The sequence below is a fragment of the Pelodiscus sinensis genome, chromosome 13 (assembly GCF_052426305.1).
Source record: "Pelodiscus sinensis isolate ZL-2025 chromosome 13, ASM5242630v1, whole genome shotgun sequence".
In the NCBI taxonomy this organism is placed as follows: domain Eukaryota; kingdom Metazoa; phylum Chordata; order Testudines; family Trionychidae; genus Pelodiscus; species Pelodiscus sinensis.
This window is the reverse complement of record NC_143064.1, coordinates 24,975,081-25,002,037: the sequence shown is the minus strand read 5'-3', so window position 1 is coordinate 25,002,037 and position 26,957 is coordinate 24,975,081. Positions and strand designations below refer to the sequence as shown.

General features: G+C 41.0%; 1 protein-coding gene and 1 long non-coding RNA gene across 3 annotated transcripts in view; one reads left to right on the top strand and one right to left on the bottom strand.

Annotated features, from left to right (window-relative positions):
- LOC142831227 (uncharacterized) overlaps window positions 1-26,957 on the bottom strand; it is a 46,329-nt gene that overhangs the window by 16,326 nt on the left and 3,046 nt on the right. The window contains exons 2-3 of the long non-coding RNA XR_012906896.2: window positions 23,333-23,378; window positions 20,513-20,598 (exon numbers count right to left, since the gene is read on the bottom strand). This is a non-coding gene — a long non-coding RNA (uncharacterized LOC142831227). The remainder of the gene's footprint in view (window positions 1-20,512; window positions 20,599-23,332; window positions 23,379-26,957) is intronic.
- CDX4 (caudal type homeobox 4) lies at window positions 7,126-20,596 on the top strand. Of its 2 annotated transcripts, none has more exons than XM_089781622.1 (3): window positions 7,126-7,816; window positions 13,070-13,215; window positions 13,650-15,712. In XM_089781622.1, the coding sequence occupies exons 1-3, from the start codon at window positions 7,390-7,392 to the stop codon at window positions 13,737-13,739; spliced, it is 663 nt and encodes a 220-aa protein (XP_089637748.1). In that variant the 5' UTR covers window positions 7,126-7,389; the 3' UTR covers window positions 13,740-15,712. The 2 variants fall into 2 exon arrangements, with proteins under 2 accessions (XP_089637748.1, XP_014435625.2); XM_014580139.4 differs by lacking the exon at window positions 13,650-15,712 and adding an exon at window positions 17,929-20,596 and having other exon boundaries at window positions 7,134-7,816.

The window sequence follows — 26,957 nt, the reverse complement described above, 5'->3', positions numbered from 1 at the left end:
AGTCAGAGTAAGAAGTCCTCCAGCTTGCCATTATTTAGAAATAATGGCTTGCTGTGTAGATGTACTCTTTGTTATTTCGGAATAACGTAAGTTATTATATACTGACGTTATTCCAAAATAACACTACTGTATAGACATACCTTTCATTATTACAGAGAATTCTTCCCCAGGAGTCGGACTGGTGGGTCTTGCCCACATGTCAGGGTCTAACTTATCGCCATACAGGAGGCCCCCAACTTGCGAGGTGATCTGTTCCTGGGGAAGCGTCGCAAGTCGGGGGCATTGTAACTTGAGCCCTCATTTATGATAGGCACTGTGCGCTGTCGTAAATGTGGGCCAAAGACTAAGTCAGGGGTTTTGGGCCCCTTCTGCACTTACAAAAATGGTGTAAGTGCAGGGGGTTGGAACTCGGGCGATCGCATGTCAGGGGCCTCCTGTATTTGGGATCAGAAAGAAATTTTCCCATGGGTCAGATTGGCAGAGATTATAGAATTTTTGCCTCTCTCTACATCCGGGGGATACAGGTTATTTGCTATTTAAACTAATATAAATGGTAGATTCTCTGTAATTTTAAGTCTCTAAGCCATGATTTGAAGACTTTAGTAACCTAGCCAGAGGTGATAGGTCTATTACAGGAGTGGGTGAATCAGTGCCATGGCTTGCAATGTGCAGGTCAGACCAGATGATCATGATGGTCCGTTCTGAATTTAAGATCTATAAGAATTATGGAGAAATTTACAGTCCATAATGGTCAGAATTAGGCACAAATGAGGCACAGAATGAAGACACATATACTGCTAACAAATTATGTGTAATATATTTCATTATTCAGACTTGCATTTCATATCCAAAGAGATTTACCCAGCATTACTTGGGTCTTTAACTCAATTACATTTTTTGGGTGGGAGTGGGAAATAAAATGAAAATGTGCATGCTTCATTTAAATCATTGCTCTGGGGTGGGGTTGGGAATGAGCAGTTCATTATGCAGGCTGCCCTGGGGAGAGAGGACCAGCTCTCTCATCACACATCTTGGGATTAGGTAAGAAGCACCTTTCCATGGCTGCTGAATGTCCGCTGGTTGGGGAAGGTCCAGGTTAGGCTTGGTAGAAGCCATGGGAAGACTAGTCTGTGCTGGAGCCAGAGAGCAGAGATAGTACTCTGTGTGCCAGCCCTGAACCCCTGCTTTCCTTGAGCCCTCTTTCAACATTCACTCATTTATGTCAATTTGGAGGATTGCAATTGATTTGGTGATTCTGTCTCTTTTCTGTTTCGTTATATGAGAAGCAATCCCATTCCAGGCACATCCCAGTTTCCTGGCACAACCAAACCCTTATGTTGCTTTAAGTTATGATATGAGGAAGCTATAGACCAAATTTGGTGATTATTACCAGTTAGGAGGAATTCTTGAACAAACGGACAAAACTCTCTCAAGTATATAGTAAATATTTGGTATCTAAAAATGGTGAAGTTATCACTTACCATTACAAAATGCAAGAAGTTATTTAATCAGTCTATACTGGCATATTGAGACTGGATCCAAAGTCCACTGAGGTTCATGGAAAGAAACCCATTGATTTCAATGTCCTTTGGTTGCAGGCTCTTGATTATAATATTTTGGTACCAACGTGATTTACCATTTGTATTGCTAACCATATCAAGACATTATCTTCCAGAAATGCCCATTAGAAATTTAAACAACAGTCATTCTACTTTGAATTAAAGGAACACTGTACATACACTGTATATAGACTCAACTGTATATGATAGTTCTTTATATTTTAAGCTTGATCTCAATCAATTTCCAATAAAGAAAAGAGGATGTTTGTAGACAAAAGGGGGGGACACACACAAACTACAGAGATCAAAACAGTAAAACATTTTGAAATTCTAAATCTGAAATCTCTAAAGGTAAAGACTCTGCCTACTGTGCTCCATACAGTAACTTTCTGGACCAATCTTGTGAGGTGCTAAGATACTTAGACAAGGTAGTAAATGCCTTCAACTACTATTGATATTAACAGAAAATGAAGGTGTTCAGAAGCATGCAAAAGGTGCCCCACGCTCTGCAGGATCAAGTTCATGGTTGCCTATTCTTTCCTCACATCTCTGTGAAGTGCTTTAAAATTCTATTGCAGGATTAAAGAAAAAGAAATGCAAGACTCTGATTTAAAGGCTTTTGTATAAAAGGAAAAATATATCCAAGCACAATCACTTGTTCTTTATAACTGGACAAACATGCCATTCAAAGAATGAGGGATCTGGCAAAACAGTCTGTTTTATCTTGTTTACATGCAGAAGAATTATGGAGGAAGATAAGTGGTCACTTTGAAGACCTACCTAATTTCTGTTCCAGTTTGCTGAAAGCTTGCTTGCTATAGGTTGCTAAGTGTTTCCAATCAGAAGTTGTTAAGTACACAAAATGAGGCTGAATTTTATTTGCAGAAGCAAATGTTCAAAGGTTAACATTTATTGCCCCCAAAGCAGTATCTATAAACTGGGATAATACTTTAGGGATCATTAACCTTCTAGTTATGCCAGCAATAAACGTTTTGTAAAACATAAAGGCAATTGATTCAACTAAATATCTTAAGTGTGCTTTTGTTTATTATAAGATGGATTGCCCACAAATGCACAAGCAATATTTCTCATGAAGAAGAAATTTGTCAAGCATACATAATATGATTGCCAAAATGAAAAAAAGAGACAGATAAACTTGGAGCCAATCAGCAACAGAAGTAGTTTGATCCAGTCAGCTTAGTAAAGAACCAGAAACGAAGAACATCTGGTGCTCGTCTTCATTCTGACACCAACTTCCATTGTGATTTTGGGCAGATGACTTAAATGTTCTCTGATTTTCTTCACATCTCTAAAAATGTGGATAACAACACAAAAGTGTTGTGAAAACATAATTATTAGGAAAGTTGGGAAGAAAAGCACAATGCAGACATGGCATTATCGTCATCACACACCAGACTGAATCACAAGGGTATTGGAGCCTTCATCTTTATTGTGATTCGATCCAAAGCCAAATAAAATCAAATTTCAGATGATTTCACTACAACCTTGAATTCTCACTACTCATCAAGAAGCATAAATAATACTGAACAGGAAAGATTTGGTACAAATGATCAAAACAAGCAAATTCAAACACATCAAACTTTAATGATTTTCAAAAATTAAGCTTTGTAATCTCTGCAGTCAACTGGAAATTATCCAATGCAATTTCAGTCATGTGCCACCTTCTAGTCCAGCTGTTTTTTACTTGGGCAAATATATTTATTCTAGGTATTGAGACAGAATTCTTAGTCCCAGTTAGATCCCTTATTCAATTTTCAAAGATATTAAAGCAGAACAGCCTTGTTCCAATCATATATTTGGAACTCTATATTTATCATTCACACTGAAATACTGAAGTCCCATTTGTTCTTACTGGCTAAATAATGATCATCATCATCATCAATAGTCCCATTTTCTGGGTACCGAAAATAGCTGTATGTATCTGGATACAGTGTCATATGGGCCTGATTGCTTGACAGAACATGCATTGACACCAACATCAATGACATGAACACAGAATGGCTAGCAGAGGAAGTTAAAAAAAGCATCCTGATCAAAAGCATTCCAGGTCCTTTCCTCCAGTGTTTAAAAAGTGTAATTAGTTCCCTGTGCTCCCTGCAGTGAAGGAGACTCCATTTCTACTGGATGCCACAAAAAATTTGAGGAGTAACTTTAAGACACATCATTCAATGGTTTAATAATCTCCTTTCCCAAAGTGACCTACTCACTCAGTTATGTAATGGATGCATGTTGCCAGGATATACTTTAAAGCATCCACACTCTAGAATGGTGTGACCCTCCTTCAGGCCTGAACCACTCCCTACTGCCCTTTACATAAATCCATTCTGGGTTGCATGAATTATGCACTTGACAAATGATTTATGAAATGGAAAAATAGCACTAAAAATTATTCATTGTTATAAAGAGATGCCTAGGGGAAAGCCAAGGAGGGTTACTGTGACTGAAGAAAGATCACTGAGCAATATTGGAAATAAAATATTTTAGTTCTACAGAGGATGTGTCCTGTATAATACCTTGAGAGCTTCAGACTCTCTCTCTCCTCACAAGTAATTTCCCATCACTGATAGTTTTAACATTTCTTTTGAAATATTTTTTTAAAAAGTGAAGTATGTGGAATTCAAAATGGTCAGGAAGTCTCCATGGACAGCTGACATTCTCATTTGCATCATCTTTCACTTTGATAACAAAGATTTTACATGCAAAAATTCCTGGTGAAGTTTCATCACCTGATGCAACCATTACTTTCCAAAAAGGTCCACTGCTAAAAGTGAGCAAGTAGTTAACTATGTTAAACTTAAGCTGGCATGTGCTTAAGTGCCTTGTTGTGTCTGAGCTGGTAAACTATAGATCTTTAGGGGAACATTGAATTGACAAACAAGGCAAGCTAGCTAGCAGTCTGCCCTATACCACAGGGTGAGGTAGCATAGCAGCTTCAATGTCCCATGTCCACGACATGACTCATAGAGGGTTTGCATCTGGCTGTTCCTGTTAATTTCCTACCAATCCAATCAAGATTAACAACATATTAATCATCTAGTAAAGACAAATCCTAAAACTTTGATGGCTTCTAGCCTGCTGGCTGAGCCCTTAGTTTCATTTTTACTGCATTCTCATCACTTTATGTAAATCTGTTTAAGCAAAATGCCTTATCTAGAGCTGCTATTGTAAACTGATACTAAATCAGTACCGCAATCTGCCATAGGCATATCCTGATCTAATTAAGAATAAGATGTTCTGGAGACGACTGAAAAAGATCTGAAGAAAATTCAGATAATAGAACAGGCAAAAACAAGAAAGGGAAAGGAGGAGCAAAAACGAAAGATAAAAAGAACAGAGAAAGAAGGGGAAAGCTCTGTGATACAAGAAAATATAAGATTAGCTGATAGTGAATTTGTGGGCGAGAGAGAATAAAGTCACCAAGAAGGAAACAGCCAGGAATGAAAAATCATATGCAGATACAATTCACACTATAAAAATAAATTGAATTTATTTATGTGTGTGAAAATTCCTTTTTTTATGCTTCACATAATATGTTTGACTTAAATTTTGTAAACCATCCATTGTTATTGGAAGTCCAGGAGCAAAGTACAAATTGAATTGACAGAGCTGAAATTTTATCCACAACAACTTGGATTTGTCTAAGACTCTAAATTGATAGCATAGCATGGTCCACGGAACAACGTATAGTAACATAACATCTGGCATGATGCTCACTCATTGAGCAAAAATGTGGATGATCATATTCCCAGTATGATTGACATTTAATATTTCATTTGAATTATGTTCACAAGGATCCATAGAAATCTCTTCTGTACCCCACTGAATACCAGCACCGCCATCCGCAGTACATAGTACTTGAAAGTGAGAGATTATGTTGCAATCTTTTTTTCTTACAGCTAACAAGAATGGGATTCCCTTGTGACCTCATTATCACCACTATTTAGTAAGAAGAAGAGGTACTCTAGTGACACAAGGTTCAATCTTCCTCCACACCCTCTCATGACACAGCTTTGCACAGTATTATCCACTGGTCCGAGAAGCAAAGAAACATGCAGTATTATAAAATTGCTGATAAAGTGGACACATTTTCCACTAAAGCCTTTAAATCTTTAATTCTTCTTTTCCTTCATTCACTGGAAAATACATCTTTTTCCTTCCTGGCTTACTCCCACTCTCTATTAGGTACACACTTAGAGTGCTGGAATTAGAAGGGATGTGTGAGTCTGAATGGTGTCAAAGTGCAAAGGGCTATGAATGAAAAGACACACCTCTGAAAAGGAAAAGATCTCATTATAATTTGCACCTCCTTTGCAAGCATATTCCTTGACAAATAGCTCATTATTTAGGCAAGCCTCTGAGTTAAACATGTGAAATGGAATCCGCTGCACAGAAATATAACATATACAAACTTATAAGGTGATTTTCAACTAGTAAGCTGTGGTTTATCCCATCTGTTTAACAAACACTCAACAATGCCTTATCAAAAGATTTGTAAAAATCCCTTGTTATTACCATGGCTATTTACTTTTATGGCATCTAGTGTGTGCTAGGTGCACTACATACAGGTATGAAGTCAGATCCAGAGATGTGACAATTCAGATGTGTTCTAACCAATTTCAGTAACAAACTACTATAACCGAAAAGAAAATGTTAACTTCAAAATCACATTCTTGTCTCAGAACTGTATATTTCCTGTAAGTAACACCCAAGAAGACTAGAACTGAAAGAAACTTGCAGATTTTTTTTATTCCATTTATTTCATTTAGTTCCTTTTGATACCATAATGTGTGTGAAAGTCTCAGAGGAGTATACTATATAATCATGAGCTTTTGTAGGAAAAACCCATTTCTTCAGATGAGATGATGGTCAGTTGCATAGTTTACACTGAAAAGTTAGTCAGTTGACTCCTGATTCAGCAGCGGATTCAACATGGGTAGATCCCTTTGAATCGCAATGAAGTCAGTGGGGCTCCACGTGGGCACAAAAGTCTACCCATGCTCATGGCAAGTCAGGACATTAACTTCTCCCATGCTGGAAAGCCTAAGTAAATATTACCAGGAATTAAAAAAATTGAAAAAAATTGAAAACACACTTCTAAAGAATTATGTTTTAAAAATTCAAGACACTGCTTAAAGGACTGGCCTATAGAAATTGGAGCTCTTTAAAACTGAACAGTTACAAAATATTCAAGCTGGCAGTGCTTCTTTAAAAAGAGGTGAAAGATAAACAAGTAATTTGTGAAGTTCAAAATATAAAGGTTTAATAAACATGTTTACCAATTTACTTCCTCCCTTAAAATTATATAAATAAATGTTTAAGACAAAAGTTGTCTTTTTAAAAGAGCTGAGGCAAAATCCTTCATGCAACATACATACTGTAATATAGTTATCTAAATAGATTTAAAAAAAATTCTAGAAGCACAAACAATTTCAGCATAATTGTATGGTAATGGAATTGGTTCAGGAGCGTGGAAAAGGGGATAAGAGATATATAAAAGATCTGTGAACAAGGAAGCACTATAACTAGCAGCAAGGTGGGGTTGCCTGGATGGTCAGCCCTTCATTTGAATGCAAATGTAGTTATGAGGCAGGCATTTATCCTGACGTCAGACGTCAGACAAGATCTTGGTAAACCATTACCACTAGCACCTGATGAAAACAGTTGGTGATAATACAGGATGAGGTAGAAGATTCTAAGTAGAGTGTCATTTATTAAGATCAGGAATAGATTTTTTTCTTTTAAAAAGAGTGAAAGAAAACACTGATGAACAGGATGTCTTAAAAAGGTATTTTCACCAGTTTCAAACATCATGTATGTCAGTTATCTGTTGGATAAAGAAACCAGCATGTATCCAGGATCCGTAAGGTGCAGCAACAATCTATCAATGCAAAACTTTGTCTCCACTCCATCCTATTCAGATTACATGGGATATCATCATGTGCCAAGCATGGACAACCAAGGACAGTCTTCAGGAGCTTGGGAAACTCACTACAGCACGCAAAGGGAGGATTGGAATACTTATGGCCCGGGACCCTCCAGCACAGTTACGGCTGCACAAATCAATAGCTCATCTCCTGGGCAAGTTTCCTACAGCTCTACTGATTACAACTCCCTTCATCCTGCTGGATCTGCAGTTTTACCTTCTGTAGGTACAATTAATGCAGAGCAAATCTCTCCCACCATTCAAAGGCACAACTCTTATGAATGGATGAGAAAAACACAATCTACTACTGCAGGTAAGGAAACTTTCAACCTCCTAAAACATTTTCTATTATTTTTCACCGTTCTCATTTATAATGAGTCTTAATTGAATCTCATATTTAGCTGGATTATATTTAATCTAACACATTATAACTATTATTTCAACTAAATCTGCACTAGTTTAACTTTTATAACTGTTTTGTAATGTTGCTTGTGTGGCATATCTACTGTTTTCTACTTTGGATATGGCTTCATTTCACAAACTATAAAGTGATCTTCGCACATAGTCTATAATGCACTTTAAGAATCTTTTGGATGAAAGAAATTGTACACACAAAGTATCAAAGTTACATGCAGAAAACAGTATTCATAAAAATTATTTCACTAAAAGAAAAAGCATTTAATAAGTTTTATAGGAAAGTGTTAAATGTAGTTTTAGTAGTTATATTTGCAGAAATATTATGTTACTATCTTGCCAGTTACTGAACAATAAATGTTTTGACATCTTCCATTTTTGGCTCTATTCTTTAAAAGAAAATTCAGTGTAGACTCCTCAAAATTATGATCAGTAAGCTATTTTTTCCTGGTGTTAATATATTTTCTATTTCATTGGTGGATTTATTAATTGAGTAGATTCATTCCTGACAAGCAATCATCCTTAATTATGAGTTTATTGGTGTATACATTTTTTGCAGACACGACAAATCCAATAAAAGGTAGAGCTAAGAGCATTATTTTTAGTTGTCTTGAAAAATATTTCCATGTGCAATGTGATTTTGTTATGTGTAACAATTAGATATTTAAAAACCTCCCTTGTTCAAACTTTCAGAGCTAGAGTACTCAATTTCGTGACAAGCCCCAATGGCAGACTAATCTTTCTGTGTAGATCAGCTAGGCAGAGATTAGGTGCAGCAAGGCCTGCCACTTGCTAAATCTACTGTTAAAGTTAAAAATAGTGTGTGTTACACACCACTAAAGAAAATGGCGTAAGGAAAGAAGGGCAATTACAACTGGAACGATTTCACAGGATAAAGAAATTCGGTTACGGATGTTATTAATTACTCAAGGATGAGATTAGTTTTGCAATTGTTTCTGAGCCAAAATGTCCATTTTTTATATTTCATTTTTGTTTAAAAAAAATTCTAGCCAGTCTTTAATTCATCCTTGATCAAACTCCACTGAATTATAATTGGACTAATATATTTAGGGAATAATATACAAAAAAACTAAAAAAAACTTAGTTCAATACAGTCCATAAGAACTTACGAACAGTGGAGGCCACTAATAGTCCCAGACCTTGTAAAGACTTACACACAGGCTTAATTAAATGTACTGTAACTCTAATTCAGCCAAACATTTAAGCAGATGTTTAAGGGTATCTTTATTCAGCAAAGCACCTAAACACACCCTTAAATGTGTTGTGAACACAAATGGACTGTTGAATTGAGGCCTGTGAATAGCCTCAATTTAAGGGACTGTTAAGCAGATAAATCTTTGCCTGCTCAGGGCTTCATCATCCAGGGCCCAATCCTTTGAGGTGTTGAACACCTTAAACTCTCCCATTTGACTTCAATAGTTTGAGTTTGCTTAGAACCTCATAAGATCAGATCCCAAAATGTTTTAATCTTGTTAAAATTAAATGCCATTTGGGAAAAGATACGTACCAGATGCAATATGACAAAATGTAGTTCAAGCAAGATTCCAAAGAGCTTGATGTTAGTACCATATAGGTCACTAATAAATCTATATTTACACGTGGATTTACAATTTGCTACAAGGTCTCTACATACAAAAACCTAAATAATGCTTTCTCTAGAAGATACTGCAATAAGAATTAAGACATCAAAGATGAAAAAATCTGTTGTGTCATCATATCCACCACTACCATGTAGAACTGCTCCCTCATATGTATAAACTAGAGCTCTGTTCTGTCTAGATTTCTAACACTAGTCTACCTAGACTATTTCATTGTTTGATACAGCTTATTGTTAGGAAACTATATCTGAAATATACAGCCCAGATTCTACAAAGATTTCATATGTACTTAGTTTTATTCATTGTGAATAGTCCAACAAAGCTCAACTATATTTAAGCACTTGTAAGTCTTCACATGATTGGAGCGAAAATGTATTAAATAAATGAGAGAACTTTCCTAAATGTAGTACTCAAGATATCAGCAGGGATTACAAAAAGAATGCAAAATCTTTTCTCTTAATGTATTGAATTTTGACAATACATTTTGTACAGTACATCAAAAATACCACATTTTGGTGGCTATATTTTAAATTCAGTTGCATCCATAGCAAAACCATTAAAAGTGATAACTCACCAAATATACAATTCTCAGGAAGAAAATACTGTAATTTAAAAAAATTATGATTTGAGACTTTTCAATATAATGAACTCACACTGAAATTTAATGATTTATGTATTTTTGTAAACAATTACAAATTATATAGTCTTCTAAAACTATTTTAAAAGAAAATGTTAAATTACATTCTTCGATAGCTACAGTGCAACTATGTTGGATTTTAACATCTAACACATTGTGAACACGAATTTTTTAAATGCAAATTGCATCAAGCCTGATGCCTTTCAAGACAGGCTGCCACAAACAGAAAGGAACACATCCCTACTCCCCATGATCAAATCCTGTACTCCTTGGAGTAAAAAACAAACTCCCCATTGATTTTAATGGTATAGGGTCAATTTATTTTTAATCCAATGCAAGTAATGGTGTAAAATAAAACTTAATGTTTCCTTTTTTTGTATTATATTCTGGGAGGGGTGGAAAGGAAATGGAGGGAGGAAGAAGGACACATTTGTATAGAGGTCCAGATAATGTACTTCAAACCTCCTAAGAAAAGTGAATATGGAAATTGTAGGGGGAGCAATCTGGAAGACATACTTAAAAAAATATCAGCATTTGGACTTACTGTTCACAAGAGTGAAGAATATTCATGTATGGCTTGCAGGAACAGACCTTAGACATGTATTCTGTTTCTACATATTACATACATTGTATAAATATGTGTGCACTTAAATATACAACTGTACCATTAGTTCCTCACAATAAAAATCAGTTAGAAAATGAAATAGAAAAGAAGTTATGAGGAAAAGTGCCAGGTCCCAATTCTAATGCTAATTAATTTCACTTTGTAATCCAGTTGTGACATCTATTTTTCCCCTGGGCTATGCTATCTTGGGTTTTGAGGCCTATCTGTCATATTGAGGCAACAGACCCTTTTAACACTTCTCTTTGCTTTGATATGCAGCCCTGTCTCTTCCTTCTCTCTCTTTTCTTCAGGAGTTATACTGCCGGAAAGGGTGATGATTTTCACAGCAAATAAAGAGGCCTTCTACTAGTTTTATTGTCTTCAGAAGAAATGCTCTGTGAATTTTATGACCAGGGGGAATGGGATAAACTGTTCCCTCTATACCACCCTCCTGAACATTGGTTATATTTACTAATTATGGAAAAGCTAGACTAACCTTGCTGAATTTTAACTCTTATTTTCACAAGTTAGACTAATGGCTTACAGTGTAATTGGAACATAAAAGCTTGACTATTGTTAACAGAGCATGCCTCGCTTATGTTAAATGTTTCAAAGCCAGGACCTTAGCCACCCTGTCAATATGTGGGTTGAAATATTAATTAAACTTACATCACCTATATATATGTCTTTCAGTGAAACCAATATTTTCTATTTAAAATAATAATGGATTTAGGAAATCCTCTTAAATTTGTAGCTTCAGATTTTAGATAAACCACCAGGTTCAAATCAACTGTGCTGTAGAGTACAAATTGAAAAGTGATGATCAAAAGAAATATTTCTTCATTTATTTCTATCCCTTTCTTTTTTTCCTGAGATGAAAGAGAGTCTGACATTTGTTTAGGGCTTGTAAATTCCAAACCAATTGGCTTGTGTTTCTGAATGTGAAAGAGGTTCTTGATAAGATCTTCTTGTACTCTTTTGTGTGGCGTGTGCTTCATCTTAACACCTCAATGGAGTTTAGGGAACCACTTTAAAGGATTCTTTGTCCTACAGTTTGTCCCCAAAAAAACTCACATCAAAAACAACCTGGGAAGATCAGAAGGATTTATAAAAAAAACAAAAACAAAACCCACCACATACCAAACACACCATACACCATCCTCCCAATCAACTCTGGAAAGTGCTAAAAGTGAACAAAAACATTAGAGAATGATCTCTCTGAATTAACATCTGATAATCTTACCAAAATAAAATGTTCAAATATGAAAGCTTATCTTCCAAACACCAAATAATAGTCATGATGATATCATTAATCCAGCATATTTATAAGCATCTTTTATCTGAGTTTGTGGTAGGATAGGGTGATGTTTAGATTCTTTTGTACACTAATGTTAGGGCCTGGGATGATACATTATCAAGGACCTTCAGATCACAATAGTAATTAAAGACAAAACTATGTAGCACTCTCTACTCTGTAAGGTCTAGCCCAACAGGCATTCAACACCCTGCAAACTTAGGGCCTTTATTTTGCAGGTAATTCTAATTAAATGTTATTGAATATGTGTCATAGAGCTGAACAAAGTCATTGAACATTTTTACTATCTGTTTTTAGCAGAATATGTCTTTAATTTCTATATTTGGAAGAGATGTGAAACCCAAGTCTTTATTTCTTATGACACCTTGGTTATACATCTCAACCAAACATGGCATTAGAGCATGTTTCTTTAAAAAAAAAAAGAAGAAGAAGAAGACAACAATGAAGAACATGATGATGGCTGAATATGAATTTTAGTGCTGGGGGAAGTTGCTCCTGTGAGAGAGAGAGAGAGAGAGAGAGAGACAGAGAGAGAGAGATAGGACATCACTACACCTGGTAGTGAAATACAGCAACCTCTGCTTCAGAATCCTCTCAGAAGAAAGATGATATAGGATATTTACTTTGAAAAGTAATTATGCCGGCTGATTATTTTGCACGTATAAGTAACGAAAAGTAACTGGGGAAAATTATTTAGAAACAAATGCCTAGAGCAATAATAGAAGCTAAGGAAAATTAAAGTAGCTAAGGAAAATTAAGGAAATCTGAATTCTGCTCACACCTATGCTATCAGCACACTGTGTAACTCTGGGTAAATCTCTCAACCTCACCTCAGTTTCCCAATCAGTAACAGAGAAAATAATCCCAAATGGGTAGTATGAGGCTGAATTCATTAATGTCCATAAAGTTTGTGAGCTTCTCAGATAGAAGATGCTACAGTCAAAGTATTAAAATACGTGGGTTTTTTTCTTACACAGGTAAAACAAGAACAAAAGAAAAGTACCGAGTTGTTTACACGGATCACCAAAGACTAGAGTTAGAAAAGGAGTTTCACTGCAACAGATACATTACAATAAGGAGGAAGTCTGAACTTGCAGCCAACCTGGGACTGTCTGAAAGACAGGTAAATGGAAAATATACAAGATTTTTCTATATATTTCATATCTACAGGCCAGGTCCTATTAATTATAGCATCAGAGATGATAAACCAGTGTATTCAGTGCTGATGTTCTATAAGTAATACAGAACCAAGACACAACTGATTGGTTGCATCAATGCAGCTGCCATGGCTATAGAAGCGAGAAAATGCTAAATACACATAAATAACAATTTTTTAAAAAAAGTCTGCAGTCATATATGTTTCCTCTGGTTACTATGTGGGCAAAATTTTCATGACTGAACATAAGGAATTAATTTCAACTATAGTCATGGAAAAACAGTCCTTGATTACACTCTAGGTAACCACATTTATGCAGATGGAATTTTTAAAAGACCCAGCATTGTTTTAATTCTGTCCATTATAACTATGGCATTCTGCATTTTGCTTCATTCTTGCAGTCGCAACAAAATGGTGACCCAGAAGAGATCTACAGCATCACGCTCAGTTCAGCTATCAGCAGACAGAATGAAAATGGAGAATGCAAATAGCAATAAAACATAAATATATATATATAATTAATATTATGATCATTATATTAATAATTATTAATATTGTCATTGCTATTAATATTGTTATTAATATTATTTTCTGTGGTCCATATCTGCCTTTGATCAATATGAGTTCAGTGCCAAGATTAAGGGTTTTACATAGCCCTGGATAGTTAGCAGTTTTTTCACTACTGCTCAACACTCCCGAGGTAGCACGCAGGTTACTGTAAACCAGAAGTTTTAGGGCCAAATTCTTATTCTTAAGTACAGCTGAGGGCCCCGATTCAGGAAAGCACTCAAGCACATGTTTAAATTAATCTCTAACGTTAAGCATATGATTAAATGCTATTCTGAATAGGGATGTTTTCCTGAAATGGGGTCAAGGTACATAGGCACTGTTCAGGAGAAATCTATAGGGACTCCAGAAATCACTAGACTGGTAACAGAACCTGTGGAGCACAGCTCTGTGGTGTGTGTGGGCATGGGTCATCAATAATGCAGGCAAGAGAAGGCACAGTCTTCCCAAAACTGCCTACATGACCATCCACTTAACACTGGGGCTGTGACACTGCAGCCTGGATTCCCCCAACTGTCGGGGAAGGCAGGGGCTGCAGCACAGCGGTTCAGCTTCCTCTAGCCGCCAGGGCAGCCTGGCTCCCCCGGCCACTGGGGAGGGATGAGGCTGGGGCTGCAGCACAGCAGCCTCGGTTCTCTATTTGGCCAGGAAGTATCGGAGTGGGGGTGAGTAGGGCTTGGCTCCAGGGGTGGAGCCTTGGGCAGAAGAGGCGGAGCTGGAGCTTGACTTCCCCAGTTGGGCTTTTACCTGCCGCCCATTTGTGTGGGACATAAACTAGTGCATTGCATCTCAGAATCCCACCCCTCGCACAACACAACTTTACCAGTTCTGTTAAAGTCTGTAAAAGGAAACAGGATTTGGTATATAGAAAACAAAAAACTATCACCTCTCTAATACTTTAGTGACCAAAGTGCCTTTTCCCTGCATGGGCAGATCTAACCAAGACAGTGTTTCTTAAAGGGTGTGCCGTGGCACACCAGTGTGCTGCAAGGCAGTCAGAGGTGTGCCGCAGAGATATGGTGACTATACGTGCCTTTTTTTCTGGGACAGTCCCAGATTTAAAGACTTCCAGTGCTAGCATGGCACAGCAGCAACTCCCTGCCTCCACCCAGCACATAAGCGGCTCCCTTGGTGCTTTGCACGGGCAGCCAGGGCCACTGCCAGTGGCGCACAGTGTCCAGAGCTCCGAGCTCCCATGCAGCACGTGCTGCCGTCCGACAACCCCCACACCCCGCATGGCTCTTCCTTCCCGCTGCGGGACTGCCTCCACTGTGCACCACCAGCCCAGCCTCCTCCATCCACAGGAGGCCGCCACTGCTGCCGGAGAAGGAGGGGCACTGGTCAGAGCTGGTGAGCTGCCCCTGGGAGCTGCCAGAGACCGCGCAGAGCTCGGCTGGAGCACTGCAGAGCGGGCTATGTTCAGGCTCTGCTGGTGCGCTCTGTACACGGCCCTTTCTCCCCCCGCCTCTTCCCATTCCGCTGGGGGAGTGGCAGTGCATGGACCTGCTCCACAAGCCAGATCTGGGAGGGTGGGGACTTTCTCCACCTCCCCTCCACGCTCCTCCTAATGGGAGCCAAAGCTAGTGTGGGGACTGGAATGTGGCACTAACATTAGCACTATGGGTGGCCCAGCTTCAGGCCCGGCAAGCGGTCCTGCCTTGGAAGCAGCTGGGGCCAGCGCTGCGGGAACTTCTGGGGCCCAACCACAGACTCCAGCCCCTCAAACTGGAAGGAAGAAGGTGGGGAAGGGGTTTGGAGAGAACTAGGGGGAAGGAGGGTGGGAGTGGAAGGGGCTTGTGCTGAGGAAAGGAGGGCAGGGCAGCAGAAGAAAGGGGAAGGCACCAAGGGTGCATCTGGACTACATGGCTCCGTCGACGGAGCCATGTAAAGTAGTTTACTTGACATAGTCAATGAAGCGGGGATTTAAATAATCCCCGTTTCATTAAAATAAAAATGGCCGCCGCGCTGTGCCAACCATCAGCTGATCTGGCACAGCGCAGCAGTCTAGATGCTAATTGGTCGACAAAGGAAGCCTCGTGAAACGAGGTTTACCGGAGCGGTCGACAAAGTCTTCCCTTGTCCATTGCACCACGTCTAGACTGCCACGCTGTGCCGGATCAGCTGATTGTCAGCACAGTGCAGTGGTAATTTTTATTTTAATGAAGCGGGGATTATTTAAATCCCCACTTCATTGACTATGTCAAGTAAACTATGTAAAGTACGGAGCCATGTAGTCTAGACGCACCCCAAGAGACAGGGTGGAGGAGATACAAATGCCAGGAGGCCAAGAGGAGACAATGAGGAAAAGGGCAGGAGGAGGGTAGGGAAATGTCAGTGGGGGTGGGTAGGTGGAGGGGACAGGGGAGAGGAGGGGGAAGGGCATTGAGAGCAAGAGAAAGGAAGGGGAGGGGGAGATGCTGAGAGAAGAGTTGAAAGGAGGGGTGGGCATGAGCAGGGCTCTCCAAACCGCGGCGAGCCCTGCTCGCCAGCCATGCTGTCCAGCGATCTGCGCATGCGCAGATTGTTCTGCACATGCGTAGATCACCCGAACCTGGCTCTTCCGGGTTACAATCTACTCGGCAAGTAGATTGTATTATTTGTTGAGCCCTGGGCATGAGGAAGGCGGGGATGGAGCAAGTCATGTGTGAGGGCACAGAGAGGCATGAGAGGAACTCGGGCAGAGGGGGGTGAGGGGATGGGCATTAGGGAGAAAGAAGGAAAGGGGGCAGGGGCAGTGAAGGAAGGAAGGAAGGAAGCACCAGGACGGTGCAGGGGTAAGGGAAGGTGCAGGTGCACCAGGGGATTCTGGGGGTGAAGCAGAAGGGCAGACACCTGCAGGAGAGACACCAGCACCAGAGGAGAGAGGGTTCGGTGGGGGCCAAACTCATCCCGTATGGGTAGGAGGATGGTGGGAAAAGTTCTTAGAGAGGGTTATTTTTACTTCTGGTCCTGTGTCCATCTTGACTCCGAGAGTCAGGGGCATAGTAAACAGAGGGCAGGAGGTGTAAGTAATGTGCCCCTAATTTTGGTTCAGAAAATAATGGTCACCATACATAGAGAGAACAGAGTTCAAATGGTCATCCTTAAAAGGGGCAAGCTTCCTTTTTTTTGCTCTACAAAAATCCTTGGTGTTCCACCATAAAAAAAAATTATTGTTTGGTGTTCCTCGGTCTTAAAAAGTTTAAGAAACACTGAACTAAGAGATCTTTCTTTTAAAGAGCATTATGTGTTGTCTTCTAAGTAAACATATTCAGCTCTTTTGAATAGTCTTCTTCTTTGAATAGTCTTTTCCTCCACGTGCAGCCTAAGAGACAACATGAAGTAAAATGAGATCAATAAAGGAAAAAAAGGACAATGATGCATAGATATGCAATTCAGCTCAGGTCACCCATCTAAAGGAATATAGCAAAAACACAAGAGCCTCTGAAATAAATCAATGAGGACATAAGAGAGATAGATATATAAGATAATGAATGATATGGTGAAGGTAAACCCGAGGTCCCTATTTATCCCTTCTCATAATAAAGATTGTGATGATACACAATTAAATTGCAAAGGCAGCAGATTTAAAACTGAGAAAAGTTAACTCTTTTTATATGCATAATTTGTCTGTGGAACTCACTACATTATATATCATTGAGCTCAAGAGCAGAGCAAGATTTGAAAAAATGCAAACATCCACCATTATATTAAATAGTTTTGGGGCTTTTTTAAAGTGTGGAATATAATAAACCCTTATGCTTCAGGACATAAATCAACCTCTAATTAACAGGGAATAGGAAGAAACTTCTCTTATGGACAGATTCCATAATTGCACCTTCCTCTGGTACTGGCCATTGACAGAGAAAAGATAGTGGAGTGGAGAGACCTTTGGTCTTTTCCAGTAAGGTAATTCCTATGTTGCTGTAGTTATAATTAAAACACAAAAATTATCTAAAACATGGGCAGACATGAGAAAGTAATAATGCTTCTTTAGCTATAATAAGGTTGTATAATAATAAACATAACTTTTTTACTCCTTAAAGCTAAGTTTTCATTTTCTGTTGCTAATGTTATTGCAGATAGCTCTAACTACTTTTCAAATTTAAACACACATTGTTTATAACATTTCAGGTGAAAATCTGGTTTCAGAATCGCCGAGCCAAGGAGAGGAAAATGATCAAGAAGAAAATCTCTCAGTTTGATGGCAGTGGGGGCTCAGTTCAGAGTGACTCAGGTTCAGTCAGCCCATCTGAGATATCTAACTCTCTATTCCCACCACTACATGCAATAAATGGATTACAGCCCATTGAGATATAGCAGGTTATAGTCTCAGAATGAACAAGAGAAAGTGAAAAGGATTCATCTTTTTGCTGGTTTTGAAATGTCAATTTTGAAAAGGACAATCCTCATTCAACTTGTTTCAGATGCTAGTTGCCTTGCACAAAAACTAGGATCATTTTCAAAAAGTTATAATCATTACAACTATCTCAGGGAACTTTTGCTGCTAAAATACATCATTCAGAAAACTTTGAGTAAAGGAGATAATTTTGCTTCAGATACTGATAGAGTGAAACAGCTTGAAAACTCAGGTGTAGTTCTAGTCTGTTTATAAATTGTGAAAAAATTGTTGAAGAACTGATTATAATGGACTAATATATCAGGAAATATATGATTCCGGATGTATTTGTTCATTACTTTTTTGAAATTACAATTAGAGTAAACTGTAGCTGTTTACAAAATGTTCGGATTTAGACTACCAAATGCCACATTTAAAAAAGACAATAAAACAAATGTTTTAACACAATAAAAATAATGTTCTATTGTATATAGTATTTTATTTTATGCTCATCAGTATCTTATCATCTATATACAGTGTTATACTAGACTCTTGGCAGCAACTAAATGGCAATATAAACAATATTAAGGGCAATATAAACAATATATTTAATCTAGCTAAATAAAAATATCATTTTGTCCTATATATATTGTACATAGCACATTCAAGTTTTCTCAATATAATAAAATTTCAAATGTATAGCATTATATAATAAACCTGCATTGTTTAATGCTAAAAATATTGGCAATTTGTCAGCTAAACAGACTCACAGTATATACCAAATGGTTCAAAATATGCAAACATTGTTCACGTTTCAATGACTGTATATATTATCATCTTTAAATGCCATAACCGCACAGAGTCCTCCTGACCAATTTATTCCCAGCCAGGGTGGCGAGGAGCAAATAGCAGTGAGTCATGAGTGGACAGCAGGCATATAAAGATTGTGGTAAAGCAGATGTGGAACAGGAAGTAGCAATTCACCGAATTAGCAATTCATTGAATTAGAATTACCTTGACAAATTGCAACGTATATCTCATTGTTTAAGAATGAAAAGGAAGTCTAACATTATCATGAAGTTGCTCAGTAACAAATTCTATTTACCTATTGACTTAAACTAGGGGGCTGTTCCCCTTGCGCGTTACGCTCGCCAACCCCTCCTCTGTCGGGGGCAGACAACCCCAGCTCTCCCCCCAGCCACAGGAGAAGGCTGGCCCATGGCAGCCCCGAGCCCGGCCCTTTCTCTCCCCCTTCCCCTCTGGCTGCACCAGCCATGGCCCTTTCTCCCCTCCCCTCTTCTCCCCCAACGCACCAGCCCCAGCTATGCCCCAAGCATCCAGGGTAGGCTGGGCCAAGGCTGCACTGGGCCTAGCTCTGCCCCCAGCCGCTGGGAGGAGACAGGTTAGGGCTCAGGCTATGCCAGGCCCAGCTCTGCCCCCCAGCTGCCCGGAGTGGCTGGGCTGAGGCCAGTCTCTGTCCCCCGCACCTCGCCACTGGGGAGGGCTGGACCAAGGCTACAGCAACCACTGCTGGGAAGGGGGGAAGGGCTGGGGCCGCAGTCAGCCCTAGCCACATGGACCATGGGGAGGCCAGGCTGGGAGTGGGTGAGGCTGGGTTCTTGTGGACACAGAGTAAGGTGATGATGCCACTCTGTCATCCCACAGGACAATGTTTTTATATATAGAGAGAGAGAGAAATATTAGATCCAATTATCAGCCTCCAGCTAGTTGCAGGCACTTCCCACTGAATATCAATAATATGTGTGGATCAGCCCATAGTCCTTACAATTGCTTTGGGATAGCAGGCAGAAAATCAGAATACACTGTGAAATCAATACTGGCAGTTTTACAAGCAATGCATTTAAAAGCAACTCCATAACCTTACTGATATGGAAACAAAAGTATTTTACTAAAGAACTATAATTCTGTTTCAAACAGATAATAAGAAACAAGGGCAAGAAAAACAGGGTACAAAGAGTAAAGAAAATAACAGCAGTTGTTCTCCGCAAGACTTTCACATATCCCAAACACATTTATTAGTTTAACAGGATTGAACTCTTTTTCTCAGTACTAAAGGATCAAATTCTGCCTTCGTTACAGGCACCTAGGATTAATAATGAGTGTACCTGTGAGCAGAAGACAGATACAGCTTTTTTAATGTCAAGTGATGCTTATTAAATGACTCTTTATCTGGTTGTAAAGTTAAATAACTGCTTGCTTTCATGGCTTTCCCAATTTAAAGATGTCCCACCATCATTGCAATAAAATGGTTACCAAGATACTAGCATAACATTTGATATTATTACTACTACTGTTGCCTTTTTTGGCAGAAGGCAATGTCTAAAGTTAGATTTTACAGACAGAAAATCTGTCTGTTACCTTATGGATCAATAACCCATTCTCAGAAATTTCTCCAAGTGACTGCAAATCTTTTCTGTACATATAGGAATCAATCATTGTCGTTTCTGTAAATGAGAACAAAGTCAGATTACTACTAGTGTATGAATAGTCAAAAAGTGTCCAATGATATTATTGGAAGCCTACTTGTATGGACACTTTTGGGCACAGTGAATCACATCTATTAACACAAATATGTTTAAATTAGTATGTCTTGATTTATGCCAGAAGGAACATATCTGCCAACAGAAGTCTATGCCCATACATGTTTACTCTGCATTATTCATTTAAAGAAGACATGTATACATCTATTCTGGTGAAAGATTGGAGGGGATAGTTTCCTTAGTTTGATCAGTTCCTCTGCACATATTGTCCCTTTGTAGACTTAAGGACAAAGTGAATGTTGCCTAAAATATGGCATGGATGGAGCAGGCACAGAAAATCTTTCTTCCCACTCTAGCATTCCCATTCACGAGGCAGCCATAGGCTACATCTAGATTGCATCCCTTTTTCATAAAAGGGATGCAAATTAGACGTATCGCAATTGCTAATGAAGTGGGGATTTAAATCTCCCCCGCTTCATTAGCATAAAAATGGCTGCCACTTTTTTTCAGCACGGAGCTTTGCCGGAAAAAAGCGCTAATCTAGACGCGGATCTTTCGGAAAATAAAGCCTTTTCCGAAAGATCCCTTATCCCTCTTAAAATAAGGGATAAGGGATCTTTATGTGCATCTGCTATCTTAACAGGCTTTTCTTCCAAGAAGTTTATTTTACAAACTGAAATCAAACCTTCACCTAGCTATTTATCTGGTTAAATTCCAAGATCATTCAAAGCTAACAGGCTGCAGTCCCAAAAAGCTGTGGTTTCCCCACTAGCCTTTCTGAGAGGCCAGGCTGCCAGGAAGTATGGGTGTACACAAAGAGAGAGCAAGCAGAGGCACAGCACACAAATAGTCATCTAAAATATGTATTTCTGCTTCAGCCCTAGATCCAGCTCTCACCACTGCTTTAGACACTGCTCAAGCCCCAATGGCTGAATGCTGTTCCCTGCCCCAACCGCAAACACTGCCCTAATGTGCTCTTCTAAAACCAGTCAAATTTAAATTCTTAGGCACATCTCTGCCAGAAAGTTTCATGTTGCTAGGAGAAAGGGAGCAACAAAGCTGCTGAAAACAGAAGATTATACTTCAGAACAATGGCCATTGTTTATAAGGTTATACCTCCAAAAACAAGCATCTCTGATCCAGCAACATCCATCATCCAACAGGACCAGGGATGCTCTTGTACCAGAGAACCCGAGAACCTAAGTGCACGAGGGCCAGCAGAGATTGGGACAAGTTTGGTAGCCCAACTGGGGACAGCATGAGACTGGGCTCGGAGTTGTGGGGCAGCCTCCATCAGCCCCTGGGAGCTCGGGGCTGAGAACAGAGCACTGCATCAGTGTGGGGCTGGAGTCTCCTGGCACCCCCCTCCCCAGGAGTGTGGGGCCAGAGCACCAAGGCAGCCCCCAAGAGCATGGGGCTGGAGTCAAGCCCTGTGGCAGAGCGGGGCTGGAGCCCTACGTCAGAGCGGGGCTGGAGCCCTGCAGCAGCCCGCTGCAGTGCGTGGCTGGGGCAGAAGCCCCACAGCTGCCCCCTGGAGCACGGGGCCAGGGCTAGGGCTGGAGCCGCATAGCAGCCTGCTGAAGTGCGGAGTTGGGGCTGGAGCCCCGTGGCGGCCCCGATGCATAGGGCCAGAGCCCTGTGGCAGGAGCTAGAAACTGTGCTGCCTAGGGAGCCAGCAGTAGCTGGGCAAGCAACCCAGCCAGATTGGAGATGGGGGAGGGAGAAGCAGGAGGCGATAGACATAGGGGCCAGTGGCAGAGACATCCCCTGGTCCGGCAAATTCTTTCCTTTGGGACCAGTCAGGTCCCAACAGTCTTGGACCAGGGAGGTCCAACCTGTATAAGGATCTCCTCTAAAAATGGGATTTTGATTTTTAGATGTAGATGTGTTAAAAGTGTTACGAATGAAATTCTTTGAATGGAATAGAAAGAGAGAATGGAGCATATATTTAAACTTCTGGGGATATGGTGGTGGTGCTCTAGGCTCCTGCACAGCAGGGCAGAAGGGGGGAACAGATAGGAAGAGAAGGAGCCTTAGGTACGGGGAAGAGGGACAAAAGCTAGCCTCCCCAAATGGCCGGGTCACCAACCACCCATGTATGAGTTCTATTAGAAGGAAAGCGCTCTTCTGCAGCCGGGAGGAGACTCTGCCCCTGCCCAGAGCAGGTTGGCTCAGAGGTGGGGCAGGACACGCCTCTCCCAACAGCTGGGGCAAGAGCGGTGTACCCCAGTCCCCAGAGCTGCTGCAGCCCAGCACCCAGAGATTGGGAATTGCTGTCCTATGGGATAAAAGTGAAGTGTGAGCTGGCACAATGAACTAGTTTCTTATCTAAGAAATTTAAGATGTGGTTGTGTTTTCCTCATGCTGAATGATGATTGCATGCTCATGCTTTTTGTGGGAGCATAGTTCTTAAAAATAATGAAAAAATAATTCAGAAAAGGGACATCAAGTTAATGCAAATAGGTATTAAGAAACCTATAATGCTATATTCTAGTTCAGGAAATTCCAGTATTTCTATAATCCCCATTTAAGTATATATTTGTTATTCCAAAAAGAACCAGAAAATAATTCAACCATCCCAACTTTTTTCAGTATTTCTATAGTTCTAAGACCATGTTAGCGTGATACTTCCCAGGTTCTTTTATTAAATTTGTGCAATCATTTCTTGATTGTGGTTTGTTTTGATTTGAATCCTCACCTGTCTGGAATTCTGGTTTCAGTTTGTAGATGGTAATCCCTTGTCCCTGCAAAAAGAGAGAGTTAATTTGGACACACTGTTGGAAGCACGCTCCACCCCACATAAATAATCTGAAATTGTAGTTTTGATGATGCCCTAAAAATTTATCACACAAGTCATTACAGACCTGTACTACAAAGGTAGCTACTTTTCCCATGAAACCACAGTTCTTCCCCAGTCACACTGTTGCACACTCCTTTCAACACTTCTACCTGCAAATAAATGCTCACTGGATATCTTCTAAATTTCTGTGGTGTGCGTTAGTATCAAAAGTTCTGACTGTTGTTCTGATAGAGTATGTCTACACTACAGTGTTATTTCAAAATATCTTCTTTCTAAATAACGCGTCTACATGCAAAATGCATTTCGAAATAGCATTTTGCTATTTCAAAATAGCACATCCACACTGAGTGGACTCTGAATCGCATTTAAGATTGGCCGGAACCAGTTCCAGCAGGGCACCACGTCAGGACTTACTGTGTGTGGCTGCTGCCTGAGGCTATCTGAGGTCTGTGCTTAAAGGGACCCCCCCCCCAGACAGCCGGTTCTCAGGCTTCCCTGCTTGCTTGCCTACCTCAATGAGGGACAGCAAAGCATTTTGTCTCTGTGTGCTCTGGTTGTCCTCGCTCGGGACACCACAGCACTCTGCAACACAGAGCCAGAACTGCCCCTGGCACTCCAGTGCTTCTCGTGGATGCATTGCTGCGAGCCTGGCTGCACTTTCTGCATCTGGGAGGTCCATCGGGGGGCTGTCAGTATCCAGGAGGCCCTGCGGGAGAGCTTCCACCCTGAGGAGCACTAAGAGTCTCCCTGGTCTGCCCCACTGGGGGCTTGTGCCTCATTCCTCCCTCACGTCCTTTCACTTACCCCTCCCTAGCCCCCCTTCCTGATGTAAAATAAAATACACGTATTTTCATGAACACAAACTCTCTTGATTAAACAAAACTGGGGGAGAGGGAATGAAACTCTGGTGAGACTGGAGAAAGGAGGCGGGAGAGGGGAGAAAAGAGGGTGGAAGAGGGAAGGGGAAAACCTGGGAGGAGGGAGCTGGAAGGGGGAAGCAAGGGGAAGAAGGGAGAGGGGAAGCTCAGGGCTCAGGATCTCGCCGGACCAACTTGATTGTCATGCAAACCTGCTCCTTTGCATGTGGCCTTTGGTGGCCAGGCTGGCAGCTATCCTGCCATAGACGGCTGCGTTCCTCCATCTAGTGTAGAGATCATGGACATCTAGTGTAGAGATCATGGCATCCCCCCCAAACCTGAATAAGGTCCATGATCTCCACCCTGGACCAGGAAGGTGCCCGTCTTCTCCGGGCCCTGGCAGGCTCCTGGGAGCTGGCAGACTGTTCCTGGGGAGCGGTGGAGGGCTGGCTGCCAGTGGCTTGCTGGCTCATGTTTTGGAGCCACAGGGTCAGGGGCAGTGACTGCTGGCTCTGGACTGGCAGGCTTGGAGCTGGCACAGGCACTGTGGCCAGGGTCTACCCCTTTAAGGGTTCCGAGGACGGGGGGGAGAGGGAGAGAAATGTTCTTGGTTGAGGCTGGAGTGGCCACCAGGGCACCCTGGGAAGGGCTGGAGGCCCCCTATTTCGAAATAAGTGTCTATACAGCACTTATTTCGAAATAGCTATTTCAAATTTGGCGTTATTCCTTGTAGAATGAGGTTTGCCAAATTCAAAATAAGTGCTCCACTATTTCAAATTTATTTTGAAATAGCTGTTTGGCTGTGTAGATGCTAGGAAAGTTATTTCGAAATAAGGGCTGTTATTTCAAAATAACTTTGTGTAGACATACCCATACTTAGTTTTATTAGAGACACCAAGTAGAATCATAGAATCATAGAACTGGAAGAGACCTCAGAAGGTCATCAAGTCCAGCCCCCTGCTCTAGGTGAAGCAATATCTTTTATTGCATCAAATTCACTAATTTAATTAGCATTCTGCAGGTAGTGATGCTGGAAATTGTTAGTACATAAGTGCTTTGGTTCCAAACTATTCCACCGAATGAGCTGAAACACTTCCACGACAGAATTTTTCTGCTTCATAGCAATAGGTCACACACAAATTTGGATCTGACTATTTGTTGTTGTTTTTTTTTTATCTACAGAGCTCTGTGACCTTGTCCTCACCCACAACTATTTCTAGTTTGTAGCTTCAGTTTATATCTTCAAATCGGAGGTATACCTATAGGCACCTGCATTGCCCCACAATATGCCAACATATTTCTGGCTGACTTTGAACAACATTTTTCCTCGCCTTTTGCCCCCAGAACCCTTACTCTACTTACACTACATTGATGACATTTTCATCATATGGACCCACATGAAGGAGACCCTGGAAGATTTCCACAGGGAATTCAACAACTTCCACCCCATCATCAACCTCAGCCTGGACCAGACCACACAAGAGATCCACATCCTTGACACTACAACACAATTGCACAAATGCCACATTTCCTCCACCTTATACTGGAAACCTACCAACTGTTACACTTACCTACATGCCTCTAGCTTCCATCCAGGACACATTTCCCCATCAATTGTTTATAGCCAGGCCCTAAGATACAACTGGATTTGCTCCGATCCCACAGACAGAGACTAACACCTACGGGATCTATATGAAGCATTCTTAAAACTTAAATGCCCACCCGAAGAAGTGAAAAAACAGACTGACAGAGCCAGATGAGTACCCAGGCATCAACTTCTTCAAGATAGGCCAGACAAAGAAAACAACAGAACACCACTAGTCATCACCTACAGCCCGCAACTTAAACCCTTCCCTCTCATTATTAACAATCTACAATCTATATCCTGGAAAAAGACTCTTCATTCCCTCATAGGCCTTGGGGGACAGGCCAATCCTCGCCTACAGACAACCCCCGAACCTGAAACAAATTATTTCCAGCAACCATGCAGCACAACTCCATCATACTCATCCTGGAATCCACCCCTGCAATCAACTCCAGTGCCAATTCTGTCCACACATCTATATAAGGAATATCATCATAGGACCTAATCACATAAGCCACCACATCAGAGGTTCATATAACTGTACATCCAACAATATGATCTATGCCAGTGGTCCCCAACGCGGGCGGCCCCAGCCCCGGGGCACATGCAGCGCCGGTGCCGGTCCCAGGCACGCGGCTCAGGCAGCGGTGCCGGCCCCGGGCCCACGGCACAAGGCGCTCAGGCAGCCCGGGCCCGGGCCCGGGGGCACATGCCGGTGCCGGGTGAAAGGGCATCCCCGCCCCTGGCATGCTCCAGGACGCGCGGCCCCGCCCCCCGGGTGCCCGGTGCATGAGTGGCCCCACCCCTTTGGGCGCCCGGCGCATGAGTGGCCCCGCCCCCAGGCGCCCGGGAGCCTCTAAAGGTTGGGGACCATTGATCTATGCCATCAAGTGCGATGTATATTGGCCAAACTGGACAGTCTCTACAACGGACACAAATCAGATATTCAAAACAGTAACACAGAGAAATCTATTGGGGAACATTTTAACTTGCCTGGGCACTCAGTAATGGATCTAAAAGTGACAATATTATTACAAGGCAATTTCAAAAACCAGATGGAAAGAGAAGCGGCAGAACTTGA

What these genes read in the sequence shown, in the direction of transcription:
- CDX4 (XM_014580139.4), top strand. Translation starts at nt 7,390, where the DNA reads ATGTATGTCAGTTATCTGTTGGATAAAGAAACCAGCATGTATCCAGGA. An exon ending in AACACAATCTACTACTGCAG is followed by an intron (nt 7,817 to 13,069) that starts GTAAGGAAACTT and finishes TTTCTTACACAG; the next exon opens with GTAAAACAAGAACAAAAGAA. An exon ending in TGGGACTGTCTGAAAGACAG is followed by an intron (nt 13,216 to 17,928) that starts GTAAATGGAAAA and finishes ATAACATTTCAG; the next exon opens with GTGAAAATCTGGTTTCAGAA.